Source organism: Oncorhynchus mykiss, chromosome 6 (genome assembly GCF_013265735.2).
Source record: "Oncorhynchus mykiss isolate Arlee chromosome 6, USDA_OmykA_1.1, whole genome shotgun sequence".
Lineage (NCBI taxonomy): Eukaryota > Metazoa > Chordata > Actinopteri > Salmoniformes > Salmonidae > Oncorhynchus > Oncorhynchus mykiss.
This window is the reverse complement of record NC_048570.1, coordinates 44,284,318-44,309,484: the sequence shown is the minus strand read 5'-3', so window position 1 is coordinate 44,309,484 and position 25,167 is coordinate 44,284,318. Positions and strand designations below refer to the sequence as shown.

The following is a 25,167-nucleotide window of genomic DNA, read 5'->3' as shown; positions in this document are numbered from 1 at the left end:
TCATTTTAAAATGTACAACATACGGTATGTAGACAATATTGTACACTTACAGTGCCTTCAGAAAGTGTTTACACACCTTGACTTTTTCCACATTTTGTTGTGTTACGGCCTGAATTTAAAATTGATTGTTGACATTCTTGTCACATTCTTGTCACTGGCCTAAACACAATACAATATAATTTATGTCAAAAGTCCAAAGCTCGCCGCCATTGGACTCTGGAGCAGTGGAAAAGTCAAGGGGTATGAATACTTTCTGAAGACACTGTATATCACAGTGGATTATGATCTCCCATCAATAAGTTTAAAAAAAAAAAGGTATTTGGCTTCATCTCAGAGGAAGACCGGAGAGATTCATTCTGTAAAAACATCAGTACCAGATGTATTTTAAAGGAGACGGGGACTCATTTCCCACATCGCATGGTTGCAGTGTCCATGTTTAAAAAGCGAACGTGCATCCTCGTCTCAATATCGAAGGTTTTAAGAATCTGCGGGGAGAAAATGTAGGGGAATATAAGACTGATATGGCAGTATTCAATATATAAAGTATAGCAGTATATTAAGACACCAAATGCCACTGTGTTGTAATAGCATTCTTTTGCATAACTCAAAAGTGAAATGGCATTTCCTTTTTTCAACTAACATATCATTAGCCAATTTGAATAGCTTGTGAAGTGGGGAAGAGGTTGTACACAGTATACAAAACATTAGGAACACCTTCCTAATATTGAGTTGCACCTCTTCCCCCACCCAAACCCTCCCTTTTTCCCTCAGAACAGGCTCAATTCGTCAGGGCATGAACCCTCCTTGGTGTCGAAAGCATTCCACAGGGATGCTGGCCTATGTTGACAATGCTTCCCACAGTTGTGTCAAGTTGGATGGATGTTTTTTTGGGTGGTGGACCATTCTTGATACACACGGGAAACTGAGCGTGAAAAACCAAGCAGCGTTACAGTTCTGGCACCTACTACCATACACTTAAATATTTTGTCTCGCCCATTCACCCTCTGAATGGCACACATACACTATATATACAAAAGTATGTGGACAACCCTTAAAATTAGTGGATTCCGATATTTCAACCACACCCGTTGCTGACAGGTGTATACAATCAAGCACACTCCATAGACAAACATTGGCATTACAATGGCCTTACTGAAGAGCTCAGTGACTTTCAACATCACACCGTCATAGGATGCCACCTGTCTAACAAGTCAGTTCGTCAAATTTCTGCCCTGCTTGAGCTGCCCTGTCAACTGTAAATGCTGTTGTTGTGAAGTGGAAACATCTAGGAGCAACAATAGCTCAGCCGCAAAGTGGTAGACCACACAAGCTCACAGAACGGGACTGCCATGTGTGCCATTCAGAGTGCCGAAGCGTGTAGTGCGTAAAAATCGTCTGTCCTCTGTTGCAACACTCACTACCGAGTTCCAAACTGCCTCTCGAAGCAACGTCCGCACAAGAACTGTTTGTTGGGAGCTTCGTGAAATTGGTTTCCATGGCCGATCATCCGCACAAAAGTCTAAGATTACAATACGCAATGCCAAGCGTTAGCTGGAGAGGTGTAAAGCTCGCCTCCATTGGACTCTGGAGCAGTAGAAAAGCGTTCTCTGGAGTGATGAATCACAGTTCACCATCTGGCAGTCTGACGGATTGGGTTTGGCGCTATCTGCCCCAATGCTTAGTGTCAACTGTAAAGTTTGTTGGAGGAAGAATAGTTAGTTCCAGCGAAGGGAAATCTTAACGCTACAGCATTCTAGACGATTCTGTGCTTCCAACTTTGTTGCAACAGTTTGGGGAAGGCCCTTTTCAGCAGGACAATGCCCCTGTGCACAAAGCGAAGTCTATACAGACACGGTTTGTCGAGATCTGTGTGGAAGAACTTGACTGGCCTGCACAGAACCCTGACCTCAACCCCATCAAACACCTTTGGGATGAATTAGAACGCAGACTGCGAGCCAGGCCTAATTGCCTAACATCAGTGCCCAACCTCATTAATGCTCTTGTGCCTAAATGGAAGCAAGTCTCTGCAGCAATGTTCCAACATCTAGTGGAAAGCCTTCCCAGAAGAGTAGAGGCTGTTATAGCAGCAAAGGGTGTACCAACTCCATATTAATGCCCATGATTTTTTTAATGAGATGTTCGATGAGCAGGTGTCCACATACTTTTGGACATGTTGTGTACACAATCCATGTTTCAAGGCTTAAAAATTCTTATTTAACCTGTCTCCTCCCCTTCATCTACACTGTTTGAAGCGGATTTATCAAGTGACATCCAATAAGGGATCATATTTTTCACCTGGATTCACCTGGTTAGTCTGTCATGGTAAGAGCAGTTGTTTCTAATGTTTTGTACACTCACTGTTTACTGTACTATATATACAACCATACCTGAAGAAAATTTTCAAAAGTGATTCCTTCATAGAATTCATCAGGTTCCTGAAAAACAAAGTAACCCAATTTTAAAGGGGAAATCTACAATTGCTACATACATTTTTACATAGGGTTGCAAATGGAGGGTATATTACTGGAACTTTTCAAATGTACCAGTAAACTACCAGAATTGAGTTAACTTTCAAGGTTTCTTTGGAATTGTATAAAATGACATTTAGGGCCTTTTGGGTACTTCAGATGATCACGGGTGGCTAATAATATATGTCTCTCTGTGTGGCCTTATCACGTGTACAATATATGAAATAATCAAATAAGATGATTTAAAAAATTAAATAATTATAGTGACAAAGCTGTACAAATTATCCGAAATATAAATCATCAACTTAGTGAAAACCATTGGTGTTTAATATTAAGGTTTCAGCATGAAATGTCCTTTGTATTTTATTGTACACACGTTATTGTTTGAACTGCAGTTTGCCACTTTAAGCAATAAGGCATGAGGACCTGTGGACTATCATGAATAACAGACGGCTACGGGTTGTTCTTAGGCACGGCACAAAGCAGTACAAAGTAGAGCAGTTCTTTGCACTTAAAAATAAGGTGTGGTTCACTGTAATCAATTGTGTTATCGTTGTATCTTACGCACTTTGTGAACTCTTTGGTCTTAAGGGTACGAACATTAGTGATTAAGTGATAACCCCCGTTACCATTTTGCCCCTTGTGGTGCTCGCAACTTCCAGCATGGCGGCGTCTGCAATGGCCTTTGCGGTCTCCTGCCCGATTGTGCCAGCCTTGGACAGGAGCTCTTCTACCGCCTAGAGGAAGAAAAGAGCACACCAGGTGTGCTGACATAGGATCAGTTTTGCCTTTTTTTTATCATAATGAATCATATTACATGGACAAGGGCGAACCTGATTTTAGTACAGCACTCCTACTCTGAGATGCTTTGTGAAAACACGCCCTGGGGCCCATGAAGGATTATGGTGGGGAGAGAGTAGAAAAGGGAGGCCTTACCCGTCTGTACTCCTCCAGAGTGATGGTGCCGTCACTGTCTGTGTCATGCATGTTGAACACAACTGAAGACGAACAAGCAAAATAGGACATTTTTACTAACTATTTTATCCCCAAAGAGAGTAACGGGTCTCTACTATGATTTCTATTCATCATCGACTGGGAAGGGTTCCAGGGGCAGGATAGGGGCCTAATGGCTCATTTCACATCAGGGTGGATGAAGAAGTCATGATTATGAGAATTGGCTTTCTGAGCTGCATCCATGATAAGTAGGAGCAAGACAGACTGGCTGGTCTACTCCAGACCCAATCTTGACTCTACACTAGAGTATGATTAGATAACTAAATCAATGTTATGATTCTATCTAGAATAGCCCTTATATAAAACATGTTGCCTGCATGACTCAGTCAAGACCACACTAGCCCACTGAGCTAAAGCCTAGGCATTAGCTCTGGGCACAAACACCAGTCTCAGAAAAGTCACTCTACTCATCACCAAACCATACAGCGTAGTTTTTCCCGCCTCAGTTTCTCCCTCTCCTCCTCTGTGATGTGCATAGCTGCCGGACGAAAGTGAGACATGACCATAAGGAACTCCTCAAAGCCAATCACCTGGACCGTACCCGCCTCATTCTGACGGAGGTTTCTAAATCAAGTAAAGACAGAGAGGCATTAGTCTGGTTAAACCAGACTAACCGGTGAGGTTACCAAGGCTACAGGTATAGAGTTACATGTATATGTGAATTCACTCAGACTGCCCTGCGTTGAACATGCTTCAAAACTAAGGCCTTTACAGCATCACTGATTACCTACCTCGTGAACAAAACTGTCCTCTGTGTAAAAACATTGTTTTAACAGTTAATGACAGTAAATACAGTATGTATTAAACAAGAGATTTCAATATTGTACTTCGGCTATATAATCACCTTTTGTCAAAGAAGGCATTAATAATTTGAGCCCGGAGTGGATTGTTATCTAGAGCAGAGATGCTCGCCAAATCCTGTCGACTGCAAAAGAAAACATGACATGAAAATATGTTAGTAACTACTACATTATCATGTGAGATGTTTACCACCTTTTGCCAAAGGCCAAGGTTACTGTTAACAAGTATTATATTAAGGTTACTGTCAACAAGCATCAATTACATTGATACAGCCCTCTCACTAACAGGTAGGACAAATGTAGCCTCTTACAAGGCACGCCTCATATGTTTATGTACCAGAAACAACAATACCATATTAGAAATACTTGTTTCATTTCAAATGTCTCCAGTATAGGCTTATTGTAACGAACGGTATCAAGAAAATGTCCAGGATAAGTGGTCTTTGCAAGCAGGTTGGCTGCTAGGTAATGTGTTTACATATTACAGCATATGAAATGTAAGTGTGTGTGTAAGAAATGTAAGTGTTATAAAATACCAAATGTTGCACTTACACTTCTAGAGGCATTTAACAAAGGCTTCCATACAGTGACTACATGGCAAAGGCAAATACTCAACCATTAAAGGTTTAAGACTTGCTTCCATTCCAATCTGTCCCCTATAGACATTTAATTGATGGGGTACTACTACTACTACATATCAATTAAATTGGTACAGCACAAATGTAGCCAGAAACAACAATACCATGCACCCACTAGTGGTCAAAAGGATTTTGGCACTCCAAAAATACAATACGGTAATGTATTCTTTGGGGTGGAATTACAAGCCATTTGAAATACAACAAAAACTTTTTCCCTCTTTAGAGGATGTGCTTTTATTTATTTTTTGACCTTGTACTCTTTGTGTGACATTCTATTTTGTACATTCACAAATACAGTAAGTGAACTCCTACTATATTTTACGTAACATATTTTAAGGTAAATTCCAAAATACATAATATTTCCAGAATGGTTTTACAGTATATGAATAGATGAGATGGGTAACAGCCGATGATGTACTGTAAATATATGGTGTTGGTGACACTACCTTAGTGTCTCCTCATTCTTGCTCAGCTGTCTGAATCTCTTGTTGAGGTTGCCAATCTGCTCCAGGGAAACTGAATGGAAACAATCACAGTAGTTTGGAGGAGTAAATTAGCATTAGCAACTTAAGACTTATTAAAGGCATAATAACTTGAGGGTATTCCATTTCTAGATACCACACCCTTCAAGACTAGCTGGATATCTTTACCAAATATTTTCTGTTATGGTATGTATTGGTTTTGGAGTGTAAAACATGTAAATTACCTGTAGAAATTATGAACTTTGGATTCAGGTGCAAAAAGGTACAGAACAGATAAATTGTGACAACAATAGGCCTACGACACAATCAGCATAATGATTTTAAAAAACACAATCGGCCTAATAGAAAAACAAACATACTCTAGTGAGATTATATTTGCTTTCAAAGGGAACTTTGAATTATTGACTTCTTTGTGGGCTAATGTTCGAAATAAAGGATCACAGATATTTGCACAACATTTTAATGTTATGGTTGCAAGATACAGTTAAAGAACCACAGATTGTGATATTTTACTTTGCGTGCAAACTTTGCATACAATGGTGCTTATTTTGACTTCTCCTCAAAGGTGGAACGTGCTTTGCCCTCACAGTGCTTGTTGAAAGCACATAAGAATAATTTAATGGTAATAGAATGACGGCGAGACTCTATTTTTCACTTTAAAAGTATGCTAAACAAAAACCATTGATTGAAAAGTTAAACCATATGCACAAGGACTACTACTTTTATCAATTTCTACTGACATTTTTACAAAAACACATTTACTCAAATGACAGTGCAGATTTGATAACATTAAGGGTAAAATCTCCCTCAGTTTTTTTTGTGATCACATTTTCCAAAAATTCTGTTAAATATCTACTCCGAATTAAGACTTGTTCTGTTTGCCAAGACCCCTTTTCCATCTGTTTGACCAGAAATCAGTGCCTTATTCTACATTTTTAGGATGGAAAATAGTTAAAGAATTTATATATGCCTTAATAAAAAACAAAATATAGACTCTTAGCTTTAATTTGACACCAAATTTGATGTGCTCCTATGAACTTCACGTTAGTGCTTATGGGACATGGAAATGCCCTTAACAAGATTCATGTTTGCAGTAGCAACAACTACTGAAGGTGAATGCTTCAGCAACCACACAGAACAATGCCACACACTAAACTATTGCACAGGCAGGTTTATAGACTTACGTGGGTGGTGTGTATGCAGCAATACAGCAATATTGCGTATTGCATTTCAGACTCTTCTGTTTTCCCTCTCAACCCTTTGAGTTGCATCTGTATTCAGCCAACCTTGACTTTGCACTGCAAGCTCATGGCTCAACTCTTAATCCATGTTTGTGAACAGAGGTATCAGTGCAATTACTGCAACAATGTAATCACAGGAAGGATAACAGATTTGTTAGTCATGTTTTCAAGCAGATAATAAAAATCCTTGAATTGCTAAATCCTCAAGCCTCTCAGGCATGGGCTTGTGTGTGGAATGACTTAAACAAAGGACATGTTGCTATAGTAGTATCAGTATTTATCAGACATGTTGCTATAGTAGTATCAGTATTTATCAGACATGTTGCTATAGTAGTATCAGTATTTATCAGACAAGGCCTAGACCTATAGGTATTTGTGAGACATTACATGAGTGTGTCGCCCAGGTAGCACAGTGAAACGGGGTCAGTTTTTGCAGAAATTGACCCACTATGCTATTTACTTTCTGCATCTATGTCACACTGCTGAGTCTACCTTTTTAACGTATCGTCTCTACACTAACATCACAAAAAAGATAACTTTATTTTGATGGGTTTTTGTTTTGTTGAATTGAAAAAAGTAATAATTTAATAGAGTTGAAATGTTTACAAATTAGATGCTCTGAAATGAAAGTAACTTCCAAAAATGAACACTGATTATAGTGATATTATGTCTGATCTCACAAACAATGTAAAGAATGTGACAACAACAGTCATTAATGAGGCAGTCTAGACAGTGCAGGTTAGTGCAGATAGGCCTAGACAGAGCAAGTTTTTGGTGGTTTCAGCCCAGTTCCACCCATTTATGTTAATGTATGAATACATTGCATTCGGAAAGTATTCAGACCCCTTTAATTTTCCACATTTTGTTACGTTACAGCCTTATTCTAAAATGGATTAAATCATTTTTTTCCCTAATCATCTACACACAATACCCCATAATGACAAAGCAAAAAAAGGGGTTTAGACATTTTTGCTAACTTATGTAAATGTGACATTTCAGTCTTTTATAAGTATTCAGACCCTTTACTCAATACTTTGTTGAAGAACGTTTGGCAGCGATTACAGCCTTGAGTCTTCTTGGGTATAACACTACAAGCTTGGCACACCTGTATTTGGGGAGTTTCTCCCATTCATCTTTGCAGATCCTCTCAAGCTCTGTCAGGTTGGATAGGGAGCGTCGCTGCACAGCTATTTTCAGGTCTCTCCAGAGATGTTCGATCAGGTTTAAGTCCGGGCTCTGGCTGGGCCACTCAAGGACATTCAGAGACTTGTCCCAAAGCTACTCCTGCATTGCCTTGGCTGTGTGCTTAGGATCGTTGTGCTGTTGGAAGGTGAACCTTTGCCCCAGTCTGAGGTCCTGAGCGCTCTGGAGCAGGTTTTCATCAAGGATCTCTCTGTACTTTGCTCCATTCATCTTTACCTCGATCCTGACTAGTCTCCCAGTCCCTTCCGCTGAAATACATCCCCACAGCATGATGCTGCCACCACCATCCTTCACCATAGGGATGGTGCCAGGTTTTCTCCAGGCGTGACGCTTGGCATTCAGGCCAAAGAGTTCAATCTTGTTTCATCAGACCAGAGAATCTTGTTTCTCATTGTCTGAGAGTCCTTTAGGTGCCTTTTGGCAAACTCTAAGAGGTCTGTCATTTGCCTTTTACTGAAGAGTGGATTCCGTCTGTCCACTCTGCCATAAAGGCCTGATTGGTGGAGTGCTGCAGAGCTGGTTGTCCTTCAGGAAGGTTCTCCCATCTCCACAGAGGAACTCAGAGGGCCCTTCTCCCCCAATTGCTCAGTTTGGCCGAGCGGCCAGCTCTAGGAAGAGTCTTGCTGGTTCCAAAGTTCTTCCAATTAAGAATGATGGAAGCCACTATGTTCTTGGGGACCTTCAATACTGCAGACATGTTTTGGTACCCTTCCCCATATCTGTGCCTCGACGCAATCATGTCTCAGAGCTCTACGGACAATTCCTTCGACCTCATGGCTTGGTTTTTGCTCTTACATGCACTGTCAACTGTGGGACCTTATATAGACAGGTGTGTTGCTTTCCAAATCATGTCCAATCAATTTAATTTACCAGAAGTGGACCCCAATAAAGTTGTAGAAAAAACTCAAGAATGATAAATGGAAACAGGATGCACCCTGTTTCCCGACATTTCGATTTTCATAGCAAAGGGTCTGAATACTTATGTAAATAATAAATACATTTGCAAAAAAAAATCTAAAATCCTAATTTTTATTTGTCATTATGAGGTATTGTGTGTAGATTGCTGAGGAAAATGTTTTATTTAATCAATTTTAGAATAAGACTAACGTAACAAAATGTGGAAAAAGGGAAGGGCTCTGACTACTTTCTAAATGCACTGTATATGCAAATACTGTACACCCAGTGTATTTATGCAAATTATGCATGTATAATTGTATTTATTTTAACACACAATATTTACAAAATACCTGATTTACCATTTGAAAATGTTTATATTAGTTTATTCTAAGAAAGAAAAGGTGACATTTGACAATAAATTAAATACCTGAATTCCCACCAAAATCCTTCAACCCTGATTCATTATTTGTCCGTGCCAGTAAAATGTTTTATGTGCTATAACACAGTCAATATCTGCTGGATTAAAAACATTGTAGTTTGGAGTATCTTCATCCATTGTTTGATTGTTCAACTGTTGCATTTATTAAAATAGTTTGTAAAACATTTTAACAATTTTGATGACCGTTGCTACTGTGCTCGTCCATCAGCCTAGGTGACTTTGCATTCAACAATTGTAATTTGGCCAACTGTAGAATGCTAAACGTAGGTATGAGTTTTTGGTTGTTTAGTCAAATAAACCATACCCATTTCAAGCTTATCTTTCAAAAAAATATATATATTTCAGAATATATACCTGGCTAACTGCTTTGTAGTATACCCCTCAGAAATTCAATAGTTATTTCTGGTTGTTTATCAAGTTAGCAGGCTAACTATTTGATCCTGCTTTGTACAGATGTAGGATCTTAATTTGATCACCCTATTGCAGGATGACTTTCCAGCAATGCAAGACATTTTTAAATTGTTATTGTATTTGAGGTTTAAAAAGGCTTCTGAAGTTAGAAATGTCTAATTGTAAATTACAGACTTGATTTTCCCTTACGAATGTATAAAAGAAAACATATCAACCCCTACAAAAATGTCCATTAATTATAATAATCCACATAATAATTCACATTTACTTTTGGTGCAGGATTACTTTCATGCTGTAGCAAACTGGATCAAATTTAAGTATTATACCCCTCTGGTATTCATCTTCTGCTTTGGCTAATGAACTGAAGCAATGTCTTAGCTCGATGGTAAACGCTTTCTTTATCTCAGGCAAGGTGTTGATGTTGAATATTTACCACCCTTGTTTTACAGCATTCGTGGCTCACAGCTTCCACCAGGTAGTGGTTGCTGTTGACATCTGGTGGTGGACCTTGACATCCTATAGAGATCTTTGGCAAGTCTCGTTGACATTGATGTGGTCGATTTTGTTGACAGTGTGAACATCTGGGGATCTTTATGTTAATTTATGGATGTCTTTGTGAGGGAAGAGTGTGCCACCAATCACACAGCTGTTATTGAGGAAGAAGTCGGCAAGCCTTTCACCGTTGTTATTGACGGTCCCACAGCCGTGTTGCCCCATGGCCTGCTCATAGTCGGTGTTATCGGCTCCAACCTTCGCATTCATATCTCCAGTTATCAGGAACACATTGTATTGTGGGACATTGGATACTGCTTGCAGTAGCTTCTCATACCAGTCATCCTTGTCCTCTTCCTCTGTCTCGTTGGTGGGGGCATAGCACTGCAGGATGGTGACCTTGCAGTTGAATATTGCTCTGATAAGCTGGTCACTAATGGGTTCCCATTCCAAGAGAGATTTGGCAGTTGTTTCGCTAACAATGAGAGCTAAACCACTGGGGTGGGCATCGTCCTTTCCTGAGAAGAAAATTGTTGAGCCATCACTTGTCACCTTGCGCCCTTAACCAGTCCATCTGCTTTCACTTACACACGGGATGTCCACATTGTACTTGTCTATCTCTCTGATAACTTGAGCTGTTTTTGAAGTTTCAAACATGGTGCAGACGTTCCATACTCCCAAGACGGACTGTAGTTATGGGCCCTAGAAAACTCCTCAACGAGCTCCCGATTTCCAGGGTATGGCTTTCATCTAAAGCCGTCAAAGTGCCTACAGATTGGCAAGAGTTTCCTGAATTTTGGAAGTTGTTGCAGTTTCTGTAACATGGTGGTTTCTACTGGGTGGGGTTGTTAGCCCCACGCCCAACCCCCAACCTGGAGGGCCAGGTGTTTTGTCTGGCCTCTCACCTGGAACCTGCCCAGCATGGTTGAACCTTCCTGGGTCCGAAACCACACCTGTATAGCTTTCAGGATCAGTGAAAAACACAAGCTTCCCCACAAATGCCATGGAAGCAGCACTCAGGGAAGACATGGTTATGAACTTCAGTTCAAATACTTGCATACCATTCAGCTGCATAATGCGTTTTTTCACCATTATCTTACTTTAGGAGTTATCACACTCTGGATAACCAACATGCTGTATTAAGTTATTACACTTATTACAATCTAAACATTTTATGTTGAACATTGGAAATCAGAGTATTGCTTTGTCTTGATTGACCTCTCTCATCCTTCTACACTGAGGGAGGAGGAAGCACAGTTCTCCCATTTATAACAGAAGCCAGCTGATGAGAATGAACAGATCAATGTTCCAAGCACAGATCAATGTTGCAACAGACCAAATTGGCAGAACATCATCCTATCACAAATGAGTAATTAACCCACTTTTAAAAAACATATATTTTTTTACCCTTGTCACTTCCAAAAATAGTGTGATATTTGACTGTCAATGGATTTGAGTTACATAATTTACAGTAATACTGCACTCTAAATCATCACAAATTCTACTCCAATTGGAAATTCACCATACATGGCACCATATTGTCAAGTAGCATGACATTCAATTCAACTTGTTAAATAAACAGTTGTCCATCTGTCCTTTAAGCTTTTTGGAAGGAGTAGCCTACCACTCTTAGATGTTTAATGGAATGACAGGACAATCCAACTATTGTCTATTCATGTGAAAACAGCTACAATACAGTGTCTTATTGTATGCTCTTCGGGAAGACTCACTACAAAGCAATTTATAATTCCAGTTTGAACTATGAAATTGAGGCATTTATGCTATTTGTCCCTTCATCTAAGGATAAGCTATTTATTTTCGCGACAAGATCAAATTCGTTTTTTGTGTGCATTTGATAATTTTTATTTTTTTATTTTACCTTTATTTAACTAGGCAAGTCAGTTAAGAACTAATTCTTATTTACAATGACGGCCTAGGAACTGTGGGTTAACTTCCTGTTCAGGGGCAGAACGACAGATTTGTACCTTGTCAGCTCGGGGATTTGAACTTGCAACCTACTAGTCCAATGCTCTAACCACTAGGCTACCCTGCCGCCCCAGTGTAATCAATAAGTGCATCAAGGACGTCGTCCCCAACCTGACTATACAAACACACCCCAACCAGAGGCCATGGATTACAGGCAACATTTGCACTGAGCTAAAAAGTAGAGCTGCCACTTTCAAGGTGCGGGACTATAACCCGGAAGCTTATAAGAAATCCTGCTATGCCCTCCGACGAACCATCTAACAGGCAAAGCACCAATACAGGGCTAAGACTGAATCATACTACACCGGCTCCAACGCTTGTCGGATGTGGCAGGGCTTGCAAACTATTACAGGCTACAAAGGGAAGCACAGTCGGTGACACGAACCTACCAGACGAGCTAAATCACTTCTATGCTCGCTTCGAGGCAAGCAACACTGAGGCATGCATGAGAGCATCAGCTGTTCCGGACAACTGTGTGATCACGCTCTACGTAGCCAATGTGAGTAAGACCTTTAAACAGCTCAACATTCACAAGGCCGCAGGGCCAGACGAAATACCAGCTCCGGGCATGTGCTGACCAACTGGCAGTTGTCTTCACTGACATTTTCAACATGTCCCTGATTGAGTCTGTAATACCAACATGTTTTAAGCAGACCACCATAGTCCCTGTTCCCAAGAACACTAAGGTAACCTGCCTAAATGACTACAGACCCGTAGCACTCACATCCGTAGCCATGAAGTACTTTGAAAGGCTGGTAATGGCTCACATCAACACCATTATCCCAGAAACCCTAAACTCACTCCAATTCACTCCAAGCATGTACAGCCCAGTACATCACTGGGGCTAAATTGCCTGCCATCCAGGACCTCTACACCAGGCGGTGTCAGAGGACCCCACCCACCCCAGAGGACCCCTACTACTGCATGGCAAGTGGTACAGGAGTGCGAAGTCTAGGACCAAAAGGCTTCTCAAAAGCTTTCCCCCCCAAGCCATAAGACTCCTGAACAGGAAATCAAACGGCTACCTGAACTACTTGCATTCTCCGCCCCCCCCACCTACCCCTCTTTTACGCTGCTGTTACTCTCTGTTTATCATGTATGTATAGCCACTTTAACCATACCTACATGTATATACTATCTCAATTAGCCTGACTAACCGGTGCCCCCGCACATTGGCTACCCGGACTATCTGCATTGTGTCCCACCACCCCCTTTTTTACGATACTGCTACTCTCTGTTTATCATATGTGCATAGTCACTTTAACCATACATGTACATACTACCTCAATTAGCCCGACTAACCAGTGCCTTTATATAGCCTCGCTATTAATATTTACTGTCTTTTTTATTATTCAGTCTTTTTACTGTTTTTTATTTCCTAACTTCTCTATTGTTCAAAAATACCAATGTTTTACTTTTAAAAAAATGCACTGTTGGTTAGGGCCTGTAAATAAGCGTTTCACTGTAAAGTACCTGTTGTATTCGGCGCACGTGACAAATACATTTTGATTTGAATAACACTTATAGTTTGAGCATAATATAGCCCAGGCTACTTACATCCAGTTCGATCAGCCAGATCTTGGAACTCATGTTCAGTGCGCGCAGACTGCGAGGCTCCCATTGCGTTTTTTCCCCAAAAGAGCGACACTTGCGCATTGAAATTATTACAAGAGTGTACTACGATCTTTGCCGCAGGTGAATCTACGAGTTATGTGGACTTTTCGCGCTCCTACTGTACTGTGCTCCCTACCAACTAGCGATTCCCTCTGCTGTCATAAAGAAGTTAGTAACACATGCACTCTTTATTATGGTCTGTCGGGAGGGATGCTTTGCTGTTATCCCCAAGGTCCTAATTTCCCGTGGGCAGATTCTGCGTGTAGTTGTTAGTTAGTTGACCAATAAATGTCACTTCTGGGATTACCAAGGTCCTGAACACATTTGTCCAGAAGTGAATGCAGAATGAATTCAATTAATTGTCCTTAAAGAAATTTGGAACATACATACATTTAGAACATGAACCACTAGTCATTAATAGCAACTGCAGCACAATTTGCATTTCATCAGAACGTTACTTCGTCAAAAAATACACAGGCTACTAGAATGTCTATTCTTTAGTACGCTCTTGAAGAGACAATACAAACGTTTGTTGTAAATAACATAGTAGAACGACCAAAATAAACCTTGAAACATTTTATTTGTTCCTTTAATTTCATCCAGTCTCACCACTCTACTGTTTCAAGTCATTGTAGTCCTAGTGGTTTTCTTTTTACACAGCTCAACACATCTGTGAGCCCTTAAAAGTCCTACAATGTTTTACTTGGAAATATACAGAAAAAAAAAGTATAACATGTTCTAGAAATTCGAAAGTCATCCTTTCGTAAGTGCATGAATCATTATTATAATGTAAGATGGAAAGAGATATTGTAACAGAAATGTTAATTTTCACATTGCTTCATACTGTAACGTTCATTTTGATAGTGTTTCATGTGGAGGTAAAAGAGAGGGTGATGGCCTAGGGGTCAGGTCTGGGAAGAACTTGACGGAAGGTGAAGAAAGTAGATTGAGATGGAGAGCGAGAGTAAAGGAGACAAGCTTGGTAAATCTTCTTGAAGGTGGAGAGAAAAGGGGTTTTGGCTTTTACTGGCGTTGGTTGGCAATCGGTGGTACAGCACATGATCCAGGTACTGAAGCATTCCAGGGCACTCATTCCTAAATCACTTTAGACTAGGAGTGATGATCTAGGATCAGTTTAGCATTTTAGATCATAGTGAATACGATTATACTGACAGCTATGACCTGATCCGAGATCAGCACTATCTACTCTGAGTTGTTTGTGAACAGGGGCCCTGATGGTTCTGGACAGGACGTTGTCAAGTAAAGGAATTGGATGGGGAAGAGAGGGGGCTTAAAATCTAGAAACAACCCCTAGCCCAGGGTTCCCCAACTGGTGGCCCACGGGCCGAATTTGGCCTGCAGGTGGCTTTATTTGGCCCCCCAATTAAAACCTTCTGAGCAACCAAATATATATTTATGTATCTTTTTTTGCATTTTCATTGTTGGACATACAAAACTGTAAAAACACCAGGAAATCACCTCCAAGTTATATTAATTTGGGAAATAAGTTCAAGTATTCCCAAACATATGATCGTATACAAATGTAAGAAAGGGTTTGAAATTATTATGTTTTAGTCAAATATTATATCTGTTGGGCTTCTTGTGGTCAATTTGCAGTTTACAAATGATTTGTAACTACGTTCCAGCTCCTCAAGAAAAAAAAGAAAGAAAAGAAATCGGCTCGCGGCCGAATCTATCCCTGCTGAAGGGTCTAGTAGTAGCTCCACTATGCCCTATGATAGGCTAGTTGTAATTCTGACATTGTTTATACCCATCCAATCCTTTCAGATCTACACAGGTGCCTAGGTGGTACGGGCTAGGGGTTGTTTTGGAAAGGGCAGAGAAGTAGTGGACGCTAAGCTACATGGGCATAGCTTCCTGGTTCTCCTGGCTCTTCTGGTCCTGGGAAGAGCCCCCGGTGCCTTTAGGGCTCTCCTGTTGCCCTGAGGCCTGCCCTGAGGAGGGCGTCAGTCTGTGGTAGAGGTCCCGTACGGTGCCCAGGGTCTCTGCCATGTCCTCTGGGTAGCGTGTCTGCAACTCCTCGTTGGCAACGTAGTGGCTGTCATGGAACTCTGAGAAATAGCGGCCCACCTCCGGATGGGCGATCTCCAGAGGAGCGGAATGAGGCTCCAGGTTTTCTGGGAGATGGGAGAAAGAGGCGGAAAGATACTTTTTTTTTTTTTAAGTATCGTATCATGTGACATCAAATCTTAAACTGAGTGGAGGCAAGTTACTGTACAACAGTAGTTCCCAAACAGGGATACTAGGACCCCCGGGGGTACTTGGTCTATCCACAGGGGGTACTTGAGAAGTCTCTCATAAGACCATAGGCCTACTGGTAAAATGCACATGAGGGGGTACTTCAGGGGTACTCGGAGCAGAGCAAAATTGAGTTGGTGGAACAGTAACCGAAAAAGGTTGGGAACCACTGCTGTACAAGACAGCTGCATATTCTGTGTGTTAATGCAAAAACATATAGGCTTACACCTTAGCAGATAGGTATTCTACTCATCCAGCATGTATAACTCTTCAATAAGCATTTCAAGTACTACATTTGTCAAGTTTCTTACATCTTAGAGCACCTTCTTAACTAACTACCACTGCCTTGACACAATGAGAATGTATGTTAGTGTGTCTAGAGGAGACGTACCCTGGGCAGCGTATCGACAGGTACCGTCCTGCACTAAGACGTTGTAGAATGGCTGGTTGGCCCCGCTGGACAGCTGGTGGACCCTCATTGTGGTGATCCACTCCTGGCTCATGGTGCACTTGGGGTCCCAGCCATAGATCACACAGTTGTAGCCAGACCTGGCAATGAGGGGAGAGGGGGGGCAGCCACTCAGTGTCAAGAGAGAGATGGGGTACAGTGTAACACATGGGCTTTATCAATACAAAACACCCAAGTCACACTACAGGGCAATACTATACAAACTTAAACTCATGGGAATGTAGTAAATAGATACTCTAAAAAACAAATGTCTGCATTTATCGAAAAGGTGTAGTGGAGTATTGGACAGATGGAAAGAAGACCAAAATAATAAAGGAAGTGGATAGAGTGACTGACTGCCTGGTCAGGACTCAGACGCACCTCTTGTGTTTCATGATCAGGCCTACGCTGTACTGCACTTCTACGTGCTCGGGGGCGCTGCGTCTCTTCACCTCTGGCTCCACCGGGTGCTTCTTGTGCTGGATGTGCTCCAGGGTGTGCTGCACCAGATAGCCTACCGCCCCATGCTGGGACGGGTCCAACGCCTGGATGTGCTGCAGGATGTCTAGGACCTGGAGGAGGAAGGGAGGGGTGAGACATCAAGCAGACACCAGTCATTATCAGTTGGGGAAACTTGTCCTCTGCACCGTAGTAAGAAAGTAGAGGCAGCTAGTCCTGGATGTTAGAGAAGCAGACCAATAGCCAAATGACAGAAGACAAATTGTTTCTTACAAAAATGGATTGCCCCAAAAAAAAAAAAAAAATCTAAATGTGCTGCCTCTTTGAACATGATCAAAGCCAGGGTAAAAGGCATATGGTCCAATTACATGTTCATGATGTGCCATCTTGAGAAATCATGCTAACCTTCTCAGGCCAGATGCCCAGGTGGAAGTAGAGTCTGGCCTGTAGTAGAAGGTATTGAACGTTGTCTGGGTTGATGGTGAGGTAGAGATCCAGAGAGTCTCTCAGCAGCTGGTAGGATTTTTCATTGCCTTCCCTGCATGACACAGCACAGTGATACACAATGTTATTTCATACCAGAGCAGCGACAGTTGAGTGTAGGAATTTATTCTTGACCAACTCTAACCCTAACATTACCTCAAGGATGAGATCCTGAGGACAACATAGAAAATAAGGAAAAATAAGATTTTGGATGTACAGATAGAAGATGTCAGAAAAGTTATTGATTAGTTTAAGAAAAATCACATCCCTAAGTCCACAACTCTTACCCTCGCTTGCCGATGTTGAGCAGATTCCCCACCATCCTTAGCAGCACTTCTGTGGTACTGATGGCACTGTAGTAGTCTGCAGTCACCTGGTGACCAATGAGGTACTCACACTCCTTAGCCGTCAGCTGCTTGCCTTTACCGAAAGCGTCAATGTACACAAAGTCATAGATGTCCCCACTCCTGGAATAAGATGTGTAGCTTTATCAATACAAGTAAAAAAACAAGTACCTTTGAGGCAATTTTTTGTATGCAACACAGACGATGCTACATTGGGTATATTGAAACCCAGCCATTTTGGGAGAGCAATGCTGCATTTCACCCAATCATGAACTAGTTCTGAACTAAAGGCTGATCATTAAAGTATATGCCTTATGTTCACTTCCTCTCACACTCTGGCCCTTACCCTCTTTGATGCTGGCACCAGCGAAGCAGGAAGTGATTGGGGAAGTTTACGGGCTCTAGCTGAACCCCCAGTTTCCTGGCCAGGGTCATGTACAGGACAGACAGGCTGATGGGAATGCCTGTCCGGCGGAGCAACACCTAGGTAGGGAATAGAAGACATGGGACTGTAAGGAAGAGCCACTTAGAGTTCAAAGAGCCACTTTGTCCATTAAAAGGTGAGGATAACAGTATCAATAGACTCACTTTATTTAAATAATAAAGGGCCCATATTCAAAAAGACTCAAAGTAGGAGTGCTGATCTAGGAAGTTCAGCAATCCTACTCTGAGACACTTACAGGCCGAGGATAACATCTATAGCTCTAGCTGGAGGACTCCTTGTATCTCTAGGACGGATAAGTATAATTTTTGTCTTAATCTGTTGTTGTCTAGTACGGTCTTCTTGCTAGCTAAGGCCATCTACTTTAAGTGCTGCCTGTCTTCCCAGTAGCCTACTTAGTGTGTGCACTGCTGACTGCTCATAATTCGCAGATGATTGTTGACACGTCAACCAGGAGTATCTTACCTAGTTATTTTCAGATGATCTCATTTTGCTCTTTTGTAGCTTCGGCAACTATGCGCTTTTTTCTATCCCAGTTTGCTCCTCTCTGTGTAGGCTTTACAGACGCTCCCCACCCCTTGGCTGCAATCCTTCTAATTTAGTGTACCCTGCATGCACAACCCAGTGGAATTCCTGGACTCCGGCAGCGTTTGATCATGAACTTCTCCCATTCCTGACCACTGTCCCCGACCCTTTGACTTCAAAATGTCCTGAGTCTCTCCCCTCCACGAGAAACCAACACTTGACCCCTCTGACCGGTATCCCTTCTTTCTTTTCTTAGTCAGAGCATTCTGTCTCTGACTAACTCCCTCGCTATCTCTCTCAGAATTCTGTTCTTGACTATAACCAGTTAGGCTTCAAGATGGGTCACTCAACTGTGACTGCTTTTCTCTGTACTACGGAGGCTCTCTGCACTGCCAAAGTTGACTCTCTTTCCTCTGTTCTCATCCTCCTAAATCTATCTGCTGCATTTGACACTGAACTATCAGATCCTCCTCTCCACCTTCTCAGCGCTGGGCGTCTCAGGCTCTGTACACTCATGAATCCTACCTGGCAGGCCGCTTCTACCAGGTGACGTGGAGAGGATCTGTGTCTGCACCACGTACTCTCACTACTGGTCTCCCCCAGGGCTCGGTTCTAGGCACTCTCCTCTTCTCCCTATACACCAAGTTACTCGGCTCCATCATATCCTCACATGGTCTCTCCCATCATTGCTATACGGATGACACTCAATTACTTTTCTCCTTTCCCCCTTCTGACACCCAGGTGGCGACATGCACTGACTGATTGATGACCGGGGGACTCCCGAGTGGCGCAGCGGTCTAAGGCACTGCAGTGCTTAGGGCGTCACTACAGATCCGGGTTCGATCCTGGGCTGTGCCGCAGCCGGCCACGACTAGGAGACCCAAGAAGCGACGTAGAATTGTCCCAGTGTCGTTTGGGTTAGGCCGGCCGGGATGTCCTTGTCCCATTGCGCTCTAGCGACTCCTGTGCGCATGCACGCTGACACGGTTGCCAGTTGTATGGTGTTTCCTCTGACACATTGGTGCTGTTGGCTTCCGGGTTAAGCAAGCAGTGTGTCAAGAAGCAGTGCGACTTGGCTGGGTCGTGTTTCGGGGAGGACGCAATGGCTCTCGACCCTCACCTCTCCCGAGTCGCAGGGATGGGACAAGACTGTAACTACCAATTTGATATCACGAAATTGGGGAGAAAAAAAGTAAACATTTTTTAAAAGGTTGGTGACCACTATTCTACAACCCTACCTCACACAGGAAGCGGCGCAGGTCCTAATCCAGGCACTTGTCACATCCCGTCTGGACTACTGCAATTCGCTGTTGGTTGGGCTCCACGCTTGTGCCATCAAACCCTTGCAACTAATCCAGAGCGCTGCAGCACCATCTGGTGTCAACTTTCCCAAATTCTCCCATGTCACCCCACTCCTTTGCACACTGCACTAGTTTCCAATCGAAGTTCGCATCCACTACTAGACCGTAGTACATGCCTATGGAGCAGCAAAATGAACTTCCCCTCCCTACCGTCAGGCTCTAACCCTACACCCCAACCCAAGTATTCTGTTGTGCCACCTCTGGTCTCTTGGCCCTCCCACCCCTACGAGAGGGCAGCTCCCGCTCAGCCCAGTCCAAACTCTTCTCTGTCCTGGCACGATAATGGTGGAACCAACATCCCCCTGAAGCTAGGACTGAAAACATCTGAAACCCTACCTCTTCAAAGAGTATCTTCAATACTCACACAGAACCCCCCCCTCGCATCCCCACAAAAAGAAGCATTTAGTAAACTAACACTCGTACTTAACTATTTTCCCCCTTACTAGCTCTGGCTTTGCTGAAAGACACTTCATTGAGGAAGAATTTACTTGCTATAACTGTGATATGGGGTTGTCCCACCTGGCTATCTTAAGATGAATGCACTAACTGTAAGTCGCTCTGGAAAAGAGTGTCTGCTAAATGACACAAATGTAAATCACCATCCAAGACCTCTATAGCCTCTCGATGAAAGCACCTACCTGGTGTATGTAAGAGTTGAGAGGATTGTAGTAATCACACTCGTTGCCCTTGTACTGAAGCTGCTCGTACAAAACAGCATTGAGGGCAACCACCACCTGCCTCTCGAGCTCAAAGTCCTCCACAGCAAAGCAGTCACCTAGACAGAACACAAAGGATCACATCGTTAAGTATTAGCAAAGAACGGTGCTGAGAATGCACTAAGGTCAAATACAATGGTACAATGTAATACACTCACAAGCTCCTAGGTTAGATAATAGTGAACTTTGATAGTTAACTACAAAATCTAAATTTGTCGACGTGAAAATGCACGAAAATCGACATTAGACTACTTTTGAGGTCTGACAATGCTTGACTTTATATTAGCTCTTTGTATTAATTCCTGAGAGACAAACAGAACATTCCAACATGTGTTTCTCTCCAGCTCAGACCAACCTTGTGTGACCCTCAGGCTTGGATGAGAGGAATTCTTCATCCGCAGCATCTTCTTGACCTTGTCAGTGATCTCCTCCAGCTGGGAGGATATACCGTCCAACGACACATCTGCCAGGGGGTTACAATACTGGTCCACCAGCACAGCTCCTACAGCAGGAGAGGAGACAATAGAGGACTGTAAAAACACATGGTTATACACTACATTTCTTTATGGCTTTGTTATTAACACTATCTCTATATGGATTTTAATGCAAACGGTGATGCAATCATAGGACTTCAAAAACCACAATGGAGGGAAAACGGCCATTGTTTTTTTTCTTCTCCAAACACTCAGTATTATAATAATAATAATAATAATAATAGTAATAATAATAATAATAATAATAATAATAAGTATGGCTAGGCCCATGTTCAGCTGTCTGCCTTACTTAATTTAGGCCTACACTGAATACAAGTCATGAGAGTATGATACATATAAATGCAGTGTATGAATAGGCCCACTCCACATGTACTACAGTAAGTACACCATATTCATGACTCACCCTCTAGTGCTGACTGCTGCTCTGCAGGCTGCTCCAGAAACATCTTTAAACTCCTCAGAATGTTCTGCTGGCGAAGGAAATAAAGGATTTTCTTTGCATAGTACTTCAGTGTCAGGCTTTTCCTGTGGGAGTGGGATGAGAGTGAGGAGGGATGGAAAGAGATAAGGCACAAGAAAGAAAGAGACAGAAGGCACAAGAAAGATAAAAGGTGAGAGAAGGCAAGCAAGGTGAAAATGAGAGAGATTAATAGGGAGAGAGAGTGATGGAGAAGGCAAGAGAGGGAGAGAAGAGATGGAGAAAAAAAGATTGTTACAATGGACATAAAACAAAGCTCCAGGGAGCATTAACACATAAAACAGAACCAATGACAGATTTTTGTGCTGGACTGGAGTGTAGACATGGCTCTTACCTCCTATCTGAGTTCAGTATGGAAAGCAGCTCGTCTTCACAGAAGTGCTCAGGGGCCCCGAGGGACTCAATCTCAGCAAAGCTGTCCCCCAGCACCTGGCCAACGCAAGGCTGTGTTACAGATCTCTGGGTTAGTGCTAACCAGGCCAGCCAACCTCGCACACACACACACACACACACACACACACACACACACACACACAAAAACGCATGATCACGTGCGCTGTTGCGCACAGCAGCTAAATCACAGACACCATGATGTGGTGGATTAGTATGGCCAAGAGACGACTGTCACTAACTTCTTTACAAGTTCTTACAATGTTAGTAACACTAGTTCAGTCTCCACAAACTAGCCTGGCTAAGTCAGAATGGCAATAACCATGACAGCTTACTGCTAATGTCATTACTTACAACTTCCGTGAAAAATCTCTTTGAGATGGATACAACTGTTCGTCGTATTTGTAGACCAACAGTGTGTCGCGTTCTGTATTCTTTCAGCCAATCGCAACACTCATTCTGGCGGTAATGCTTCTGCAATCTTGGCCATCTGGGGAGTGTAGGAAAAGAGATTGCAGTCAGATACAGTGAATTTCATTGTACGTGTCAGATTAGTAGAGAGTTGAGTTCAGTGAACAAGTAGTAGGCTAATGGATGTTGGGTGCAAATTCATAAACTCAGCAAAATAAGAAACGTCCCTTTTCCAGGACCCTGTCTTTCAAAGATAATTCGTAAAAATCCAAATAACAGGTACAGAATGGCAATAACCCAAATAATAGGTACAGAATGGCAATAACAGCTGCCTGAGTTACACCAGGAACACACAATCCCTTCATCAGTGGTCAGACTGTCCACAATAGGCTGAGAGAGGCGGACTGAGGGCTTGTAGTTCTGTCCTCACCAGACATCACCAGCAACAATGTCGCATATGGGCACAAACCTGCCGTCGCTGGACCAGACAGGCCTGGTAAAAAGTGCTCTTCACTGACGAGTCGCGGTTTTGTCTCACCAGGGGTGATGGTCGGATTCATGTTTACCGTTGAAGGAATGAGCATTACATCGAGGCCTGTACTCTGGAGAGGGATCGATTTGGAGGTGGAGGGTCCGTCATGGTCTGGGACGGTGTGTCACAGCATTATCGGACTGAGCTTGTTGTCATTGCAGGCAATCTCAACGCTGTGTGTTACAGGGAAGACATCTTCCTCCCTCATGTGGTACCCTTCCTGCAGGCTCATCCTGACATGACCCTCCAGCATGACAATGCCACCAGCCATACTGTTTGTTCTGTGCGTGATTTCCTGCAAGACAGGAATGTCAGTGTTCTGCCATGGCCAGCAAAGAGCCCAGATCTCAATCCCATTGAGCACGTCTGGGATGTGTTGGATCAGAGGGTGAAGGCTAGGGCCATTCCCCCCAGAAATGTCCGGGAACTTGCAGGTGCCTTTGTAGAAGACTGGGGTAACATTTCACAGCAAGAATGGGCAAATCTGGTGCAGTCCATGAGGAGATGCACTGCAGTAATTAATGCAGCTGGTGGCCACACCAGATACTGACTGTTACTTTTGATTTTTACCCCCCTTTGTTCAGGGACACATTCCAGTTCTGTTAGTCACATATCTGTGGAACTTGTTCAGTTTGTCTCATTTGTTGAATTTGTTGGTTATGTTCATACAAATATTTTACACATCTTAGGTTTGCTGAAAATAAACACAAATATCAGTGAAAGGACATTTCTTTTTTGCTAAGTTTACTATTAGCCCATCACTTGCATGGTACAGAATAACACTAAACATTTATTTAAGGTCTAATTACTATGAAGTAACAAGTGGCTGGCTTACAAATAATTATTCCAATAGATTCAAAATCAGCAGTGGTTTGCCATAACTTTAACCATACAGGGGACTCAGTCAGAGAAAAAAACTACCAGCAAGCCAACTGATTTTTGGCAAGAACTGCACAAGACCTCAATCACAATTTCCAAGCATTCAAGGTCACACAACTTTAATGTCTGTCCTCAGAGGCACGATTATGTGCAAGGCAATAATTGTGAAATGGTTAATTGTGACCTAGATATTTTAGTAGCTTCTTATATAAGCCCCTGGACATGGTAGCTACCTAGCTAGGCTGGATACATAACGTTAGTTAGCTAGCTATTAACGTTACTTTGCGTGATGTCGAATTTGGTGCATCAGCAGAATGTCAACGGCCGTTTGACAGCTCCCTTGCGACAGTAGCTCGCTATGACGGATATGTGCTAGAAATAATTTCGTATTTTAGAGGGGCAACTGCGATTTAGATGCCATCTAGCATTAGATAGCTACGTCTCTAGCTAGCTCGTGGGATTATGCAAGCAAGCTCAGTTCACCTGAGTTTGTACTGGTGTCCCCAGACCTTCCCCCTGCCGTGGCAAACGTCGTGTAACCGCTTGCAGCTGCAGGAAACGTTGCAAATGTCGACATGCTTGAGGACAGGGAAGCATAAGATGTACTCGAGTAACTCGGCCGGTAGGTCTGTCATTATTTTGTGTTCTGTCTCGGAAACGATCCCGTTCAGGCCGGAGTACCCCTCTCCTCCTGCTCCAGATGTCGCCATCTTTACTGTTTACTCCGGTTACCTCATTGTACAAGCTACGCCCCTTTCTGGCGCAGGGGGCTGAACTTCGAGATAACCCAAAACCGAGGAGAGGGGAATGACTGAATAAAAAAAACGAATTTAATATATTTATATTATACAGTAAATTAGTATTTTATAAAATAAAATACATGTTGTTAGCAGCAGGACAAATATATGCTGTATACAGTAGTGATTAGTAGTTCAAAAATCAAAAGAAATCAGCCAAGATCTCATAAAAAAAATTGTAGACCTCCACAAGTCTGGGTCATTCTTGGGAGCAATTTCCAAACACCTGAAGGTACCACGTTCATCTGTACAAACAATAGTACGCAAGTAAAAACAGCATGGGACCACACAGCCGTCATACATGGCCTTTTTTTGCCTTTACCTCCCTTCCCACCTCATTTGCTCACATCGTATATAGACTTGTTTATACTGTATTATTGACTGTATGTTTGTTTTACTCCATGTGTAACTCTGTGTCGTTGTATCTGTCGAACTGCTTTGCTTTATCTTGGCCAGGTCGCAAT

The 25,167-nt window shown here is 42.4% G+C and overlaps 2 protein-coding genes across 3 annotated transcripts; both read right to left on the bottom strand.

Annotated features, from left to right (window-relative positions):
• Positions 1-124: 124 nt before the first annotated feature.
• Positions 125-13,871, bottom strand: LOC110526012 (calcineurin B homologous protein 3). The gene is made up of 8 exons (XM_021606590.2): positions 13,629-13,871; positions 5,367-5,436; positions 4,327-4,407; positions 3,907-4,046; positions 3,405-3,466; positions 3,098-3,205; positions 2,388-2,435; positions 125-485 (listed from the first exon to the last, which is right to left on the bottom strand). Exons 1-8 carry the CDS (start codon positions 13,690-13,692, stop codon positions 402-404), a joined length of 657 nt encoding a protein of 218 aa, XP_021462265.1. The 5' UTR covers positions 13,693-13,871; the 3' UTR covers positions 125-401.
• Positions 13,872-14,246: 375 nt separating this feature from the next.
• On the bottom strand, positions 14,247-24,633 carry LOC110526009 (F-box only protein 21). Of its 2 annotated transcripts, none has more exons than XM_021606586.2 (12): positions 24,390-24,633; positions 22,439-22,574; positions 22,029-22,138; positions 21,620-21,741; positions 21,078-21,224; positions 20,645-20,781; positions 18,025-18,161; positions 17,622-17,801; positions 17,257-17,389; positions 16,774-16,964; positions 16,336-16,493; positions 14,247-15,823 (listed from the first exon to the last, which is right to left on the bottom strand). In XM_021606586.2, the coding sequence occupies exons 1-12, from the start codon at positions 24,614-24,616 to the stop codon at positions 15,546-15,548; spliced, it is 1,956 nt and encodes a 651-aa protein (XP_021462261.1). In that variant the 5' UTR covers positions 24,617-24,633; the 3' UTR covers positions 14,247-15,545. The 2 variants fall into 2 exon arrangements, with proteins under 2 accessions (XP_021462261.1, XP_036836061.1); XM_036980166.1 differs by having other exon boundaries at positions 22,029-22,123.
• Positions 24,634-25,167: the final 534 nt, after the last annotated feature.

What these genes read in the sequence shown, in the direction of transcription:
- LOC110526012 (XM_021606590.2), bottom strand. Translation starts at nt 13,692, where the DNA reads ATGGGAGCCTCGCAGTCTGCGCGCACTGAACATGAGTTCCAAGATCTG. An exon ending in TCTGGCTGATCGAACTGGAT is followed by an intron (nt 5,437 to 13,628) that starts GTAAGTAGCCTG and finishes GTTTCCATTCAG; the next exon opens with TTTCCCTGGAGCAGATTGGC. An exon ending in CTCTGGAGGAGTACAGACGG is followed by an intron (nt 3,206 to 3,404) that starts GTAAGGCCTCCC and finishes TTCTTCCTCTAG; the next exon opens with GCGGTAGAAGAGCTCCTGTC.
- LOC110526009 (XM_021606586.2), bottom strand. Translation starts at nt 24,616, where the DNA reads ATGGCGACATCTGGAGCAGGAGGAGAGGGGTACTCCGGCCTGAACGGG. An exon ending in ATACTGAACTCAGATAGGAG is followed by an intron (nt 21,742 to 22,028) that starts GTAAGAGCCATG and finishes CCACTCCCACAG; the next exon opens with GAAAAGCCTGACACTGAAGT. An exon ending in CTGATCATGAAACACAAGAG is followed by an intron (nt 16,494 to 16,773) that starts GTGCGTCTGAGT and finishes CCTCATTGCCAG; the next exon opens with GTCTGGCTACAACTGTGTGA.